This window comes from Equus asinus, chromosome X (genome assembly GCF_041296235.1).
Source record: "Equus asinus isolate D_3611 breed Donkey chromosome X, EquAss-T2T_v2, whole genome shotgun sequence".
NCBI classification, from domain to species: Eukaryota; Metazoa; Chordata; class Mammalia; order Perissodactyla; family Equidae; genus Equus; species Equus asinus.
Window position 1 is genome coordinate 6887159 of NC_091820.1, and position 17686 is coordinate 6904844.

General features: G+C 45.6%; 1 protein-coding gene across 2 annotated transcripts in view; it reads left to right on the forward strand.

Moving 5' to 3' along the window:
- Window positions 1-17686, forward strand: part of WWC3 (WWC family member 3) — a 118193-nt gene that overhangs the window by 45874 nt on the left and 54633 nt on the right. For both annotated transcript variants that reach the window (XM_044768154.2, XM_070502176.1), the window contains exons 3-5: window positions 4046-4249; window positions 10601-10677; window positions 11990-12069. In XM_044768154.2, the coding sequence (XP_044624089.2) occupies window positions 4046-4249; window positions 10601-10677; window positions 11990-12069 (361 nt within the window). The remainder of the gene's footprint in view (window positions 1-4045; window positions 4250-10600; window positions 10678-11989; window positions 12070-17686) is intronic.

The window sequence follows — 17686 nt, forward strand, 5'->3', positions numbered from 1 at the left end:
AGATTCACACTTAGTCTCTCGCTCTCATTTATACCCCAACTGCCCTCAGTGTTTCTGTCATTGTCATTTTTTACTATTGGGGGCATGAGTGTGGCTTCCCCTTAGCATGCTTTCCATCTTTCCATTTATTAGGTGTGGGGAGGCTGGGAGGGCCTGAAGATGCACGATGCCCACCACGTGAGTGACTTCACAGCTCTTTCCTTACTCCTTAGGGCCCCTTAGTGCGATCCACCCAGGTTGGTGTCTTTAGGGCTGATTCCTGCATTGTCACTTGCTGGCTGGCCTCCGAGTTCAAGGTTCAGAAACCTGAATGGCAAGGCTTCCTATGTCAGTCCCAGGACAGTGGGGTTTCTGAGACGTGGCACTCAGCCTCACACTCACCCAAAGATTGGGCGGTGGGGGTAAGTACTGCTCTGGCCCCGTTGCCCTCCCTGGCAGTGAGCCAAGTGTCAAGAGGGCTTCTGGGTGGAGCCACCACCCACTGGATAGTGCGTGGTGCTTAGCGAGGCTCTAGCTGAGGGCAGCCCTCCCCGTGGCCTGGCTGACATGATGCCTCTTGTTTTTGTGGGTTTGGGGTGTCTGGCCATCTGGGCTCGCCTTCGCAGCGGCTGGCGGGCCACCCACCAGGTGCGTGCTGTGGGCCTGGGCACACGTGCACCGCGGCTTCCTCACCACGCTCTCGCCTACCTGGGCCCAGGTGGTATTTCTGACCTGCATCGGCCTCTGTGCTACACAACCTTTCTGGAAAGTTTGCCTGCCTGCCGCCGAGGCCCAGGACCTATTCTGGCTCATCTCTCTTGTAAACCCAACTTGCTCGTCCCTCCGTGCCCCCTTTGCTGTGGGGGTTCCTTACTCGCCTGCCTGCCGAGGCATGGCAAGTGTTATAGAGTGCCTCTCTGTGCTGACCACTCTTTAGGCTCTGGGGACATGGGAAAGTGAGACCCAGTCTCCACCCTCAAGGATTCGTCATGACACTCCGTGATGAACTGAGATGTGGCCATGAACCCTAAAACTGAGTAATCACCAAGGACTTTCTTCTGGCCACTTGAGTATAACTGGAATAACCCAGCACCGTGGGGATGTGGGTGAAGACATCAGCTCCAGGGTCTTGCCACCCCCTTCCTCTGAGACCTTCAGAGAACCCAACTCTTTTTTTTTTTTTTTTTTGCGGGAAGAAGAAAGGTTATGGTAATAATTTGTACATGGGCCACAGACCCCATTCCAGAAAACTTGTTCCCGAGAACCCAATTCTTGGTTGCATGCTTTAAAGGCACATAATCTGAGTCGTCAAATGGTCACTTGGACCCATGCAGGTCAACAGTGGCGTGAGGGACCAGAAGGCCCCTGGTTCGAGTGCCTTCGAAGTCCCTGAGAGCCTCCAGTGCGCTGCCCGGGGTGCCCACAGCACGTGCATGGCCGCGGGCCCCAGACGCGCACCCGGGCTCGGGCGGGACTGAGCGTGGTTGGTGTGTTTGGTTTCCTTTCCCTGTGGGAGCTTTTCAGGCCCTGTGAGGCTTTCTAGGAGGGGCCCTGGGGTGGCAGTGTGCAGGGGGCAGGGGATGTCGGCAGGAGGGGCTTTGAAAAGGAGAAGGTAATTGAAACATCCTAGCAAGCACTCTTTCATGTGTGTCTGGGAAAGTGAGCATGACTAAAATTTATCTTTTTAACCATTTTGAGGTGAAATGCACAGAACATAAAACTAACCATTTTAAAGTGTACGGTTCAGTGGCATTTGGTGCATTCACAGTGTTGTACAACTACCACCTCTGTCTAGTTCCAGAATGTTTCACCACCCCAAGGTAAAACCCCGAACCCAATAGCAGTCACTCCTCATTCCCCTCCAGTCCCTCAGCCTCTGGGCAACCATGAATCTCCTTTCTGTCTCTCTGGACTAGCCTCTTCTGCACGTTTCATCTGAATGGAATCATTCAATATGTGACCTTCTGTGTCTGACTTTTTTCACTCAGCATGAGGTCTTCGAGGTCCATCCGTGTTGTCACGTGTATCAATACTTTATTTCTTTTATGGCTGGATACCATTCCATTGTATGGGTAGACCACATTTTATTTCTCCATGCATCAGTTGATGGAATTCAGGTTGTTTCCACCTTTTGGCTGTTGTAACAGTGCTGTTCAAGCACACTTTAAAAGAATAATTTTGCATATTTTTTTAGGATTTGTGTAGGGGAATTTTATGAGCATTTCCTTCCTATGAACTCTCGCTTATTTTGTTTTGGCTGCCAGCAGCCTGCATATATTTACCAGTATGTCATCGTTATAATATAGGAGCCGCCATAGCCTGGGGTCTCTAAGTTTGGAACAGGGGCTCTGCTTTCCAATTTTTACTTCATTTAGGGTGGCACTTCCGTTGAGATCTCCACTAGGAGATTTGTTGTAATGAAGGAGGGTCGCCTTTCCCAAGTCTGGATGTCTTTCCCCTTTGCTTGCTCTGCCCCCTCAATCTAAGGACCTGATTTGGGGACCGTAGTCCTCTGTCTGTGGAGCAGACTGCCCCTTCCGTTCCTCGTTCAGTGACCCTGCAGTCAACAATTATTGATTGCCTTCTGAATTCCAGACTAATGAAAGGTCCTGAGAATATAAAGATGACTGAGGCTGTGTACCTGCCTTCTAGGGGCTCATAGTTTAGGTGGGAAACAAATTCAAAAACAATTTTATGTGCCAAGTTGTAAGTGGTCAGAACAGCAGTCCTAGCCGTTGAATGGAGACGTGGGTGCTTGAAGGGGCAGAGAAGGCTTCAAAAAAGAGGTGCCTTTGCAAAGGGAGTTGGAAGATGGTAAGGTTTCCTGGAGGGCAGAAGAGGAAAGAAGCAGCATAAGCAAAGGCACAGATGAGTGTTTCCACAGATGAGGACTTTGGAAAAATTCAGTCTGTTTAGAGGATGTTTATGGGGAAAAGGACAGAAACTCGAAATGAAGCTGGCAAGTTAGTTTCAGGACTCGTGTATCACGTGGAGGAGATGGGACTCTGTGCTTTAAAAGAAGTTCATGTGTTAAAGAATTGCAAGCAGAGTTAGGAAGGTAACTTTGGTGAGTGTGCCGAGGATGGCTTTTGGTGGGGTGAGAGAGGAAGCCTGGATGTTCTTGGCGAGAGATCATGAGGGTCTGATTGAACTAAGGGAGATGGAGAGACGGATATGTTGTCAGTCAGTATTATATCTAGGGGCAGGGATCACCCATTCTTGATGACCCACAGAATATTCTGGGTGAGGAGGAAGAGCAGGAGTTCTCGGGGGATGAGCCCCAGGTTGGATTGCTCAGTTGGCTAAGTGGGTAGATCTGGATGATGCTGCTCACTCGGAGAGGGAAGGCGTTTGTTGTTGTGTCATGGTTGGTTTGGTTCCGGTTTTGGTAGTGAAAGGGTGCTGTGTGAGAAGGAGTTGTGCTGTGCACGGATGACTCAGAGTTACTTTGGGTCTGTCCAGGTGGAACTGTGTCTGGGAGGCAGCTGGAAAGAAAAGATGGGAGCTCAGGAGAGAGGTTGGAACCAGAGGTAGGCATGAGCCCTTACCAGAGCTTGTAGGGTGAGAAAGGCAGAGTGGAAAATGCAGGGATTTATGGTGGGAGGAGGCAAGGAAGTCCACAAAGGATGCAAAAAGACTGCACAGTCCGGTGTGGAGGGGAAAGGAGAAGGGGGGCAAGCCTGTCAGAGCGACAGCAGAGCTGATTGCACCCCGAATTAAAGAAGTCACTGAGAAGAAGCTTGGAAATACCTGTTAGTTTGACAGTGACGAGCTCATTCGGGTTTATCTCTGCCAACGTTTATTTACAGTGCGAAAAGTTGTCTGGTATTGTCTTCCTCCTTCCAATGAACTATTTCGTATCTTATAGAGTTTCCTCCTCATTTTAGCTGTGGATATAAAAATAGATGTTCCACACTTTAGGAAGGTTCATGATGTAGATGCTTCCATAGTGTGCATCCTGGTGATTAATTAATTTTCATATCAATTAGTCACATAATTGCATGACTCTTGGTCAACCTAAAGATTGTACTTTTAAATCATTTACATTTTACCCTTTTAATTTCAGAGCTTACCCAGATTGAGGATCCCAGAGAACAGTGGAGGCGAGAGCAGGAGCGGATGCTGAAGGAATATTTAATTGTAGCCCAGGAGGCTCTCAATGCCAAGAAAGAGATCTACCAGATTAAGCAGCAGCGGTTCGAGCTGGCTCAGGAGGAGTACCAGCAGTTGCACAAAATGTGTGAGGACGATAGCCGCTCGTATGCCAGCTGTGAGTTGATTGCCTTCTACGGTTAACACATGTGACTTTAAAAGCCATCTCTCTGCTAGGTTGTCTGCAAATGCTGTACTTAACTTGGGCAAGACAGCTTCATAAAATTTCTAATCACATAGGTAATCAGTATTCTGCACTGTAGTCGGATGGTCATCTGGTACCCACTCCTTTAGCAAATATTTATCAAGTGCCTGCCTTGTGTCTAGGCACTGTGATAGGGTGGAGAGTAAGAAAGAAAAGGTACCTGCCCTCATGGAGCTTACATTCAAGAGGAGTGGGTAGAAAATAAACAAGCAAATTTCAAGTGGTGACATGAAACAATCTTGTGTCTCACGTGTGTCAGTGTGAGAAAGGGCTTCACTGGGCACCTCTGCCGTTAGTAGTGCTTGTCTGGGGTGACCTGTGGGAGATCCACATGGCGGTTTCCTCGATCCTAGCTGCAAAGCTTCAGGAGCCTTCACACGTGTCAAGCACCTGTCTCTTCGTGCCCTCTCTTGGGCAGTAACACTGAAGGCAGAGGAACTCAGTGTGACCCAGGGAATCAGGGGAATCTCTTTCTGTGCCTCAAGTTAGATGGATGCACGCTGATCTTCTCAAGAGGAATCCCTCTTAGTTTTGGACGCTGCCAGAAGTGGGCTCCCCTTTCCTTAGTACTCAGCAGATGCTCAGGGATTGAAGGAACCAGATCCAGTCTCAGAAGCAAAAGCATTTTGTTACTGACCCCGTCAGCCACTGCTTGAGCCCGTCCCTTCCCTACAGAGTTGTCACACTTAACAACCCACTGTGGGTGCACACAGCCACGGCTGTCCTGGGTGCCAGTGAGCCCGGGGAGAAGGTATGCAGTTGCTACTGCTAGGTTTTATTTTATAAAAACATAAGTCTAGTTGAAACATGGAAAGACTTGCTTGTGACAAGACTGCATGTGGCCAGGTATTTGGCTCTGGTGACCCAGCTTTGAAGATTAAAGAAGTGGTCCAAGCTTTATTCTGTGTTGCAAGTCCCAATGGAGTTAAGGCCAAGGGGCCATGTGTCTTTTTTATTGTAGCTGCCGTAGAAGGTGACTAAGCCATACAAGCTGTGGAGAAGAGAGAGGTGGCATTTCCCCTCTGTGACAGGAATTTAAGGTAGTTCCATCACCACGTGCCCTGTGAGAGTGTAGGGACTCGAGTATAGTGGTATATTGTTTCCAGGTTGTCTTATCTCTTGTTCTTCAGTTACTGGTGTGTACTAGATCTTTTTGGTTTTTGTTTTTTTAACTGTCCATCAGAATGCAATAGGTCAACTCAGTGCTAATTTTTAGAGGCTGGTTTCTTATCTCAGGAGTTTTCTTTTCTTGTAATGTCTTTCTCTGATTTCAGTATCCGGACACTCCTGGCCTCACAGAATGAACTGGGAAGTGTTCCCTCCTCCTCTCTTTTCGGAAAGAACTGCATCTCACCCATACACCTCACAGATTTCCCGAGTGATGGAAATCACCACAATAAAACTCTGTTCACTGGAGAGGAAAGGTGTTGTGCCAATATTGGGCCCCCTGATATCTAAGAATATCTAAGCCTTGACCTTTTTTGTCCCTGACCAAAGCAAACTCAGAGGCTTTGCTGAATTTGAGCCCACATATTTCCATGAAACTAAGACCCCAGCTTTATTTGTGTGAGCTTGTGAGGTAGCTGCCTGAGACCCAGCCCTGTTCTGTGCTTTGTGGAAAGCTGGGATGGGACGGCTTTACAACGGACTCTGTCTCCGTAAGACACCTGGTACTTTTTCTACAGTTCCATTTTGTAGAATTTTCTCCTACTTTTCTCATCCTAATATGTTCTTCTATTTGCCTTCCTTTTAACACTAAACGCATTCGTTATTTCAGAAACTTTTTTTTGGAGTTACTCTTTCATTCTACCTGAGAAACTCTAGCCTCCAGATGTGTTCAGATGAAGTATATGACCATTTGCAGGATTTTTTTTTTTTTGAGGAAGATTAGCCCTGAGCTAACATCTGCTGCCAATCCTCTTTTTGCTGAGGAAGACTGGCCCTGAGCTAACATCCATGTCCATCTTCCTCTACTTTATATATGGGAAGCCTACCACAGCATGGCTTGCCAAGTGGTGCCATGTCCACACCTGGGATCCAAACCGGCAAACCCTAGGCTGCCGAGAAGTGGAACGTGCGAACTTAACCACTGTGCCACGGGGCCAGCCCCTGCAGGATCTTTTGGAAGGAATTCTTGCATGGGGTAAATTATAGTCTGAACCACAGGTCAGCAAATTATGTATGGCCCATGGGCTAAATTCTGTCCCCTCTGGGTGTTTGTAAATAAAGTTTTATTGGAACACATCCACAGCCCATGGGCTAAATCTTGTCTGCTCTGCGTGTTTGTAAATAGAATTTTATAGGAACACAGCCACTTCCAATCACTTACCTGTTGTCTGTAGCAGTTCTAATGGCAGAGTTGAGGAGTGTGAGACAGAGACTGTGTAGCCCCCAAGGCAAAACTATTTATTATCTGGCCCTTTGCAGAAAAAGTTTCCCAATGCCTGGTCTACACCAGTAGTTTTAACCTGGCTGCTGGTAAGAATCTCATAAAGGGGGCCAGCCCCAGTGGCCTAGTGGTTAAGTTCAGCATGCTCTGCTTTGGTGGCCCGGGTTTGATTCCCAGGCACAGACCTACACTGCTCTGTTAGCCGCCATGCTGTGCTGGCGGCCCACATACCAAAAAATAGAGCAAGATTGGCACAGATGTTAGCTCAGGGTGAATCTTCCTCAGCAAAAAAGTTTAAAAAATAAAAAGAATCTGATAAAGGGCTTTTAAAAACTACTACTGCCTGGGCCCCACACCAAGAGATTTTGATTTAATTGGCCTTGAGTGGGATCAGACTTTTTTTTTTAAGTTCCCCAAGTAATTCCCAGAGTTGAGATCCACTAGTCTGGATTGACTGTGACCGTCTCTTCTAGCAGCAGGAATGTGACTTTTATTACCCTGGCTCCTAGGAGCTACCAGACGTCTACATCAGAAGTCTCTGGGTGCTTGGGAAAGAGTCGACCTTATCTCCGGTGAGAAAGTGCTGACCCACCCTGAATTCCTGGGGTAGGTGGTGGTGAAGCTTGACCTTATCAGTCATCATTCTTTCTGAGGCTCCAAGCCCATTCCACGAAGACTATCTTCCATTGGTTCTCTCTTAAAGGATTTCTGTCTACTATCTAGGTTAGGATAAGGGCCACAGTCTGCTCTTTCAGCCTTTTGTTTTCCTTCATGTAAGCATGTTGGAGCAGGCAGGAGAAAAACGGATCGCGCAGCATTTTTCACAGGTGTTAGTTGGCAGGACTCAGTCTTGGAGGTTGGAGCAGAGCACACGTCTACTGAGAGAGAATTTCCGCGTCCACCCTAGAGAGAGTCCTTGGTTTGGATTTGGTGGCTTCTTGCATTACTTCTGTAGGCCATCCCTTGGTGAGCTGGATCTTTTGGTGCTTTACTTACCAGGCCTTTAAAAACAGTCATGCCCTCCTTTGTTGGCCTCGGCTATGTGCGTGTGTGCTTTTGTCACTGCTCTGGTAATTAGTACCTGTTAGCATGGAAACTGTCAGGGCTTGCCGTCCTTTCTGCCAGAGTCGTCCTTGACTCCCGTGAGCAGCTCCCACAGTGCTGATGCCTGGAGGTGCACACCTGGTCCTAAGGAACGGTCTGCCTGGAGGACGTCTTTGGAGAAGGACTACTGCTCTTCTAAAATCTATCATCCCCCTGGGGTGATCTTAGGTTCTCACGGTACAGAGGAGGCCTGTGTGTAAGAGAGAGACCAAGACAGACAGACACACGGACATACACGTTTCCCCCTTTCAATAACCTGTCAAATTGGAATCCAAGATAAGTACTGGGCTCTGCAGCGTCTTGAGCACTAAATACACAAGTCAAGCTCACATATTGGGCAATGGGCATTTGGGCGCCGGAGGGCCATTCCTTCTTACATTGGAAAAGCTAATCTGATTAAACAGTGTTGGGCAGCTGACCCACAGGAGCCCACGTTCTAGACACAGCTCCCTCTATGACTGATGGCCTAGTATAGATCAAGTGACTGCAAACTCAGTCTTTAATCTATCGAATAGGGAAATGCCATCATCGTCTCACAAAGATTTTACGAGAATAGATGAAATAAATGAGAGAGGCAGCCTATAATAGTAAGGTATAATAATTTACATTGTTGTGGTCCAGCTAAAGTAAATCCTTATTATTACGTCCCCCAGAGCAGTAGTGTTTGCCTGAGCAGACTCGTTAAGCTGCCTAACAGCTCTGCCCACTCAGCTCTTCAGGAGAGAAGGCTTCGGAGGTGGAAGGCTGGTATTTATTGTAAACCTTGATATTGGAGACATGTCTTAACAGGGGAAGATATTTCTTTTTCTAAATGTTGTAGAGCACATGCTGTTAAAAATGGAGTCTGGAGTCCTGAGCTATTCCTTAGAGTCCAGAAATGGGTTCTATTAGACTTATTGGCAGACATAAGGATTTGAGAAGTTGTGTAAGTTGAATTATATTATTAAAAGTTCTGCCTCCACAGCTCTCCTGAGCATTTGAAGATAAAATGTATTTGCTGTCTTAGGTACTTGAGTTACCTTTTCCCTCATCCCAGTCTTGGAGTTGTATCACTGTAGAGACCATAGCAGAGGTAACATGAACAGTATCAGCATAAGGAAAACCTGTTCTATCATTTAGGATAGTTTCAACTGCAGAAAAGACTCACTCCCACGGGCCTGGACAGTAAGGAAACCCATTGTCACATAACAGTCCTCCCAGGTCGGGTGGGCTTCCCATTGGTGAATTCGGTGGTTCAGTGATGGCGTGGTTTATAAGACACCCTCCAGGACTGCGTACGTGCTGAGTCTCCTGGGGGAGAGGTGGACACCCGATGACCTCAGGGTTCTGTTAGTTAGGAAGGAGAACTGGGGGGCACGTTGCTGTATATTTGTCCAACTCTACCTGCTGCACCTCCCATGTTCATTTCAAGTCTCTCTGCTAATTTTCCCTGTGAAATTGTACAGACAGATTTTGTGGCAACAGTTTTGGATCGCTATTACTGATGTTTAACATTGCAGTTTACTTCCCTGGACTGTGGTGGTGGGGTTACCTTCTACCCCAGTGGGAAAGATCCCAGGTGATAACTGTTGGCATTGTCTTCCTCAGCTGTAAGGGAGCCAGCAAGCCCTAGGCTCTTTTGCATATTATCTGGGTCTCAAGTGGAAGCCCATTAAGCTCAGATGTGAGAAACTTGTAAGTCCCAGGAGTTTAACATGGAGATTTTATCGAAATGATTTCTGCCTCTTAAGGGCATTGTTTGAGGTGTTGCTTTCGTTATTGATCTTAAATGAAACCAAAGAGTCAGACAAGATGGAAGGTGTAAGATTTGGAAATAGACATTCTTCGTCTAAGAAAGAATTCTATTTTAATATAGACATAATCTGTCTTTGAGAGATTATGATTCTAAATATAAGAACATTTGAGATAAAGTTGGCAAACAGCTCCTCCAGATATTGTTTCCGGTAGATTCTAGTGGTTTGGAATTCTGACTGATGGAGGCTTAAATAGATTTTCCATAAAACTGTTTTTTAAAAAAGGAGATATGTGAACTGCTCAAATTAACATTGGATGTGGTTCTAGTTGAGGCTATTAAATAATCTTGCTGTTTAAGCCACTTGATGGCTTTGAGCCGTCCTTTCCAATATAAAGTTAGGTAATGATTTTGAACTGGTTTCTTGGTGTTGGCACCTAAGTTACCTGAAGTCGGCCTTCAGTAACCAGAGCAAAGGAGTAAAAGAAAGGATGCTGACCCTGCAGATGGGTCCTCTGAGCAGGTGAAGTTAATGACAATGACCGGGAGGCAGATTATACCAGTGCGAGGTGACTCACAGATGGAGACAAAGGAGCACACTACCAGCTTAGGAAGAGATAGAAACTAGGTCACTGCAGCACAAGAGCTGATGGCTTCAGAAGCCTGAGAGAAAGAGACAGAAGCGTCAAGAAAAAGCAATGCAGAGGGGTGAACAGGGTGATAGAAATTAGAAATGGCTACTAGCTGCTCCAGCTGTGGAAACACCGGGAAAGGTTTTCAGCTCTCTGCAGACAGAAGTTGGCTAACTGTGCTTAGCACACATGAACAGCTCTTCATGTCTTCTTCACAGGTATTGGCTCTTTATAAGAGTGATGCTGTGTCTCTAAAATGTTAATTGTTTAAGAGCCAGTGCCAACTTTTAAATCTGAGACTTAGAATTAATTGTTTAATATGGTGAACCAGAAGTTCCTATCTATGTGTATTTATTTATTTATTTTAAAGGATCTATTATAAAATAAAATGTTTTCCTTCTGTTTAGCCTTCTCTGGATATTCAACAAATACAAAGTATGATCCACACCAAATTAAAGCAGAAATAGCAAGTCGTCGGGATAGGGTGAGTAAAATGAGTGTTTTTACAACTAGAAGCCCCCCATGTATTTTTATGTAACATCACTTATCGTGGTTCATTTTATGGTGGTCAGTGTGTCTAACACTCTCATTTTAGTAAGATTTTTTGTTTCATGGATTATTATTACATTTGGTTTTACTCTCCATGTTTTCCAATAGGAGGGAATAAGTTTCATTTGAAAACCTCAGTCCGTCTAACAAAAAATCGCCTGTATCCCTCTTTGTATTTCCTCGGGCTAGACTCACCCCCCATTTGGAAAGATCTGGTCACATCAGGGCCTGATCTCAATGGCTGCTTCCCTATATTAGCAGGATGCCGGCCTTGACCCTCAGCAGCTTTAGCATCTGCTGAACTCCCCTGGTTGCTGTATTCCTAGAGAAATCTTTCTTGCAATGGCATTTAACCAGAAGGTTCTGATGCTCCTTCCCCCGTGATGCCAGAATTCTTTCTGTGCCACCTTGTTTCACCCCTTGAGTCCCTTGTCTTGGTTGTCTGGAAAGGGGAACAGTCTTGTTGCATTTGCAACAAAGCATAGGAGACATCTTGGAAATGAAGCTTCCTGTTCTGATGTCTCATTACCTCAACCAGAGTGTACCTTTTAGTGCAGTGGTTCTCACATTCTACACCTAAGAAAAACACCTGGGCAGTTGGTTAAAAGTGTAAACTCCTAGGCCCACCCCCTGAGTTTTAACACAGACCTGGAGCAGGTCCCAAACTGTTTAAATAAGCACTCCAGACTATTTTAACAACAGTGCTTCACATGTAGGATCTATGAGTGGTAAGTAGGAGGGAAGATGAAAACAGTGTTACAGAGTTTGCTAATTGTACAGTCATGTGTTGCTTAATGACGGGACACGTTCTGAGAAATGCATCAGATGATTTCGTCATTGTGCAAACATCACAGAGTGGACCTACACAAACCTAGATGGTATAACCTACACACCTAGGCTACAGGGTACTAACCTTATGGGACCACCATCATATATGTGGTCTGTCGTTGACTGAAACGTCGTTACGCGGCACATAACTGTAATGTGTAAATCAGCACCTTGAAAAAGAAAATAGTTGCTAGTTCCACCTGAGTAGGAACATGTTAGTGACCTGGGATTTTTGTATCTAAGCGAGGCAATTCTTCTAGGATGGCTGTTTTATATGCCTACTCAGTGAAAGTTAATGGAGAGAATAGACGATCCAGTGAATTGCACACTAATCAGAAACTTAGATGACATGCTAACAACTGTAGACATAATTTTTCACAGCTTCTTTCTTTGGAAAAAAAAATGTAATTTGTCTTTAGCTTTCCAGATTAAAACGAGAGCTGACCCAGATGAAGCAAGAACTGCAGTACAAAGAAAAGGGGGTGGAGACTCTGCAAGAGTGAGTTTCCTGCGATTCTAGAAGGAGGAGCTTCCCTTTGCTGATTTCCTTTTGTGCTGACCTGTTTGGTGCCTGGACATGTGTCCTAAAGCCTCATGGGCGTCCGCTTCTCTGCTTTTATTTATGCACACTGTTGCCCAGTCCTAAGCATCAGAATCTCCCTTTTCCTTGAAGATACTCAATTCTTTACATGGAAATACTTGGGAAACAAGACCTTTATTTTCTATTTATCCACATTCTCAATAGCCGTACTGTCCAAGACACACATGGCTGTTTAAATTTGAATTCCAGTTTTGTTAGTTTTAGTCTCAAGTTTTTTATTCTAAAATTTAAATGATCTAAAATTAAGTAAAATAAAAAATATAGTCCCTAACCCTCAGTAGCCACATCTGAAATCCTCAGTAGTCACATGTGGCTAGTGCAGATTTTCTCCACCTCAGCACTATTGGCGTTTGGGACCAGATGACTCTTTGTGGTGGGGGCTGTCCTGTGCATCATAGGATGTTTAGCGGCATCCCTGGCCTTGACCCCCTAGATGTCAGTAGCACCTTCCCACCCAGTTCTCACAGCCAAAAATGTCTCCAGACATTGCCAAGTGCTCCCTGGAGGGCACGTTTGCCCCTGGTTGGGAACCACTGGGCTAGTGGCCACTGCGTCGGACAGCACAGATAATAGAACGTTTCCGTTATCACAGATCAGTCTATTGGACAGTCTGGTCTATAGATCTCGCTCCTGTTGGCACCTTTACAATTAGAACTTTATCCCTACTAAGAGTTTAGGGATTAATTTCTTATTATTTGTGAGCTATATTAAGTCAGCAAATCCACTGAACAAAAGTTATTTTATAAGTGGTTATATTGTTGGTCTGAAAGAATTACTTTTCTTAAGAAAGGGTATTGTATGCCTGTTGGTCGAGAGTCCATTCTCTCTCGATTCAGAAGCTGGCTTCACTTGCTGAACTTGGGCATGTGCTTCACACCTTCTGTGCCTACTTTTCTCATCCGTCAGTGGGGATTGTCTTAGTCAGCTAGGGCTGCTATAACAAAATACCATAGACTAGGTGGCTTAAACAGCAGGCATTTACTTCTCGCAGTTCTAGAGGCTGGAAGTCTGAGATCAAGGCACTGGTGAATTCGGGATCTGGTGAGGGCCTGCTTCCTGGCTTGCCGAAGGCTGCCTTCTTGCTGTGTCTTCACGTGGTGGTGGTGGTGGGGAGCTCTGGTCTCTGATGTCTCTTTCTGTTCTTATAAGGACACTAATCGCATCATGGGAGCCCCACTCTTGTGACCTCATCTAAATCAAATCACCTCCCAAAGGCCCCATCTCAAAGTACCATCGCATTGGAGTTAGGGCTCACCACATGAATTTGGGGGGAGCATGAACATTCAGTCCAGAAACAGTAATCACTGGGCCAGATTGTCCAGAGGGCAGCTCCAGTGCCTGCTACCTAGTCAGCCGTGAGCAAATGGCAGGGATCCATGTGGTTACTATTCTCGGTAAAGGTGGGCAGCATGTCACTCGCTTTCATCCTGTGTGCACACACAATGATAGTGTGTCAAATGTGACTGCAACATTGCTCTTTATAGGGAGGTGATATAAGAATATGAGTGAGTGACAAACGTAATTATCTCAGCCTCATATAAAGGGTAATTACCGGACATGTTAAACCCTGCTGTTCAATACTGGGTTGAGGTTCACTTTCTTAATCATCCAGGATTGGTTTGGTAGATGATTCGTTTGTCCATTTCTTTATTAAGGACATATCATAGGCAGCAAGGGAGACACAATAGGAAAGTGAGCTGGGTCCTGCCTAGAGGGGCTTGACTTTCTCTGGCCCTGAGACACGGCCATGCCCCCTGCCGGTCCCGCCGCATGGTGGGTTTTGGCAGGTGTGAGCTGGAGTCTTTTAACCTTACTGTCGGCTTTTTGCTTTCTCTCCCATTACCCAGCAGTGTCTCTGTGTGTGCGCGCGTGCACATGTGCACGCACGCACACATTGTCCTGTGATTTGGATCCACTGTGGGCTTCCTTTAATTAACCCTAGTCCCAGCACACACAGAAGCACGCTAGCAGGCATCTCAGTATCTGGAGGCTGGCTGGGCTCTGTGGGGTAAAATGATAGATCGTATATCAGTGCATTGGGAAGCACCGTAGCAAATGGACAAAATAAGTAACAAAACCAGTAGCTGATATTGAAAAAGAAGCTTGATTTTCTTAAGCAAAACTGTTTTTAAAAAACTGGACTGCTAGGACTGTCTAGATGAATTAGAGGTTGATCCCCTTCTTTCATTTGGCTTTCTCTCATTACCAGAGAACCAAGACTTCATGTCTCTAAATAATACCTACTTTTAATGCTAGGCATTGTGTGGGCTGCAGGTCACAGTTAATTTAATTCTTACTCGCAGAAGCTCTGGTGAAGGTGATCAGGGTTCAAGGTGGTTCAGGAACACTCTGAGATCGTAGAGGACCCTGAGTCTCAGAGGGGAGTCTGCCTGGTACCTTTCCCCACTGGCTCTGGCTTCTGTAGTGGAATTGCTGGGCCTGTTCCTTTGCTGGACTCCATCACTCCGGCCACCTCCATTTCCTTATGTGAAGACAAAGGTTGTATTGCAATGTCAGCTTGAGACTGAACACCCTAGCAAATAAAAGGTGCCGGGCCTCAGGTGACTGAGAACCCCTTCCCCTTGGCATTGCTAGGAAGTAAATTCATTTCTTGCAGTCAAAGTAATTTTAAGAATAGGAAAAGGCGACCTCAATTTCTCCAGGTTTATTGGACAGGAAGCAGAATCTAGTATGGGAGAGTTGTAACTTTACACCTGCAGCTGGAGTGCAGTATGAGTTGTGCTCCTGCAAAGAGAAGGGCCAGTGCTATTTGTATTTTCTTTCTGCTTTCCCTAGCAAGAACCCACGTGTGGGAGCGGTGATGATAACCATGGTCCCCACCAAGGGGACGATTCTCACTCCCTGCCAGAACCTGTGGAGACACCTCCCCTGAGGAGTGAGGCTGAGGAGTGGCTAGGGGGAAGATTCTGGACCTGTCCTTGGTCTTGGGGGACCTACCCCAGCTTTTCAGATGGAGCTGCCTCAGGAGCTGCATTGTCACTGCACATATTCCCTCTGTTCTGTGACACAGCGTCTCAGGAAGGAGAGAAAACATGGGCTCTCATGCCATGCTTAGAATTCTTTGCAAGTGAGAAATAATCTACTAGCTGTCTTCTGAGTTACACAGGCTACGTGTGAGACAAAAACCATTGAAGATTGAATTGAAGATTGGCTCCTAGGTTTGGGTTGAATCATGCAGATTGGTGTTATTTATTGAGAAATTTTGAAAACCTTTTTGTAAGCGTTGATAATGTGATTACCCCACCCCTACTGTAAGATCCTAACTCTAAGCACAGATAATAGATGAGCTGTTGTACATAAATGGGCTTCTTGGATATTGTTAACCTCAATTTAAGGCAGAGACCGAAGGTTTTCCTCCAGAAAATTTTCTGCTGTCCTTGCTTCCCAGAATACCCAGTGTATTCTTTTCCAGAGCACCTCACCAGGAGTTTGGCTGCTTATAGCATTTTAAACTTGACTTGTTTATCTTGGTGAACTTTCTTGGCTAGCAAGGAAATCCATCATTACGCTTGGGTCCAAGTGAGGGAAAAAGAACCTTTTGTTTTTTTTTTAAGTCTATGTATGTTGTTAATTTTTGTAGATGGGAGCTGGCCATGAACACAGTCTCTGAGTGAACAATAGAATATGTATGTGTGTGTGTGTGTTATATATATAAACTTTTTTTTAAAGATTTTATTTTTTCCTTTTTCTCCCCAAAGCCGCCCAGTACATAGTTGTATATTCTTAGTTGTGGGTCCTTCTAGTTGTGGCTTGTGGGATGCCGCCTCAGCATGGCTTGATGAGTGGTGCCATGTCCGCGCCCAGGACTCAAACTGGCAAAACACTGCAGCAGAGCACGCGAACTTAACCACTCGGCCACCGGGCCGGCCCCCTTTTTCTTTTTAGATTTTATTTTTCCTTTTTCTCCCCAAAGCCCCCCGGTACATAGTTGTATATTTTTATTTGTGGCTCCTTCTAGTTGTGACATGTGGGATGCCGCCTCAGCATGGCGTGATGAGTGGTGCCATGTCTGCGCCCAGGATCCGAACCTGTGAAACCCCGGGCTGCTGAAGTGGAACGTGCAAACTTAACCAGTTGGCCATAAGGGCCAGCCCCATATAAACTTTTAATGATGGCAAATGTCAAACATACACAAAACTAGAGCGAATAGTGTAATGGAACCCTCCTATACCCCTCACTTATTTCAACAACTAACCACACAACGGCCAACCTTGTTTTGTCTGTTACCCCACCCCATCCCCCAAGCTCCTACTGCCTTATTGAAGCAAATCCCAGAGTGATATTTAATTCATAGATATCTCTCCTAAGATTATGGACTCTCTTTGAAAACATTACTATAATACCTGTTAATCCATCTTAATAGTAATCTCTTGATATCATCACTTCTCCAATGAATTTTCCTATTTCTCCAGTTTGTTTGGGTCCAGGTTCAGACGAAACCCACACAGTAAGTTTGATTGGTCCATCTCTTAATCTCTACTCCCCTCTCCTTTTTTTTTTATCTTTGTTGAAGAAACTAATTTGTTTGCCCCGTAGAATTTTCCTGACACTGGATTTTGCTGCTTGAATGTGCATGGTGTCATTTACCATGCTCCTCTGTCTCCTGCTATTTATGCAAACTGTTGTAATATTAGTTTGAGAGGCTTCATCTAATTCAAGTTCAATTTCTTTTTCTTTTCTTTTTTGGGGGGGTTAGTGTGTCCTGTAGATGGTGGTGTTACTTCTATCAGGGGCCCACAGTCTCCGGTTGTCTCTTTTTGTGGTGTGAAGATTATTGGTGGGTTCTGGCATTGTCGGCCTGATACATCCATTCATGATGTTTCCCATCAGCTGGTCACCTAATGCTGTGCACGTGTAGATAGGAAAGATTTCAGGCTAAGTTCCTGAAAGTGGGTTTGCTGGGTCAAAGGGTAAATGCATTGGTCGTATTGTTAGATTTTGCCAAATTGCCCTCTAGGGATTGCAGCAACCTACATTCGCACCAATAGGTGAATGTTCCTGTTCCCTTGGCTTTGCCAACAGAATGTGTTCTCAGGCTTTTGCATTTCTACCAGTCTTGTAGGGGGGAGAGAGGATCTCAGTGTAGCTGTCATTTTCATTTCTCTTGAGGCCCTTTATAAAAGTCTTCAGAAAATAGAAACAATGTTTACAAGTAATGAAAGTCTTTAGAAAAATTGAACTTTTCCAGTGAGAGAGCTACTGGGCTCTGCTGCCCTAAAGTTCCTGAAGCTTGATTTGAAACGCTGTTTGACTGTAACTCGTTACTAGCATCCAGGGGCAGAGGGGAGAACTCAGAGCTAGGAGGTATGCGATTTCCCAAATGGCTGATGCACAAGAACGTGCTAAGTGTGCATAGGTGTGGAGAGCTCTCCCTCTCGTTATTCTAGATCTCTGGAGATCTGGAATGTTCCTAGGGTTAGATTCCGAGTTGTTCTTCAGGCAGGGAGCTCAGGTAACATTGCTGCGCTGAGTTTCCCACGCTTCATGCCATTGA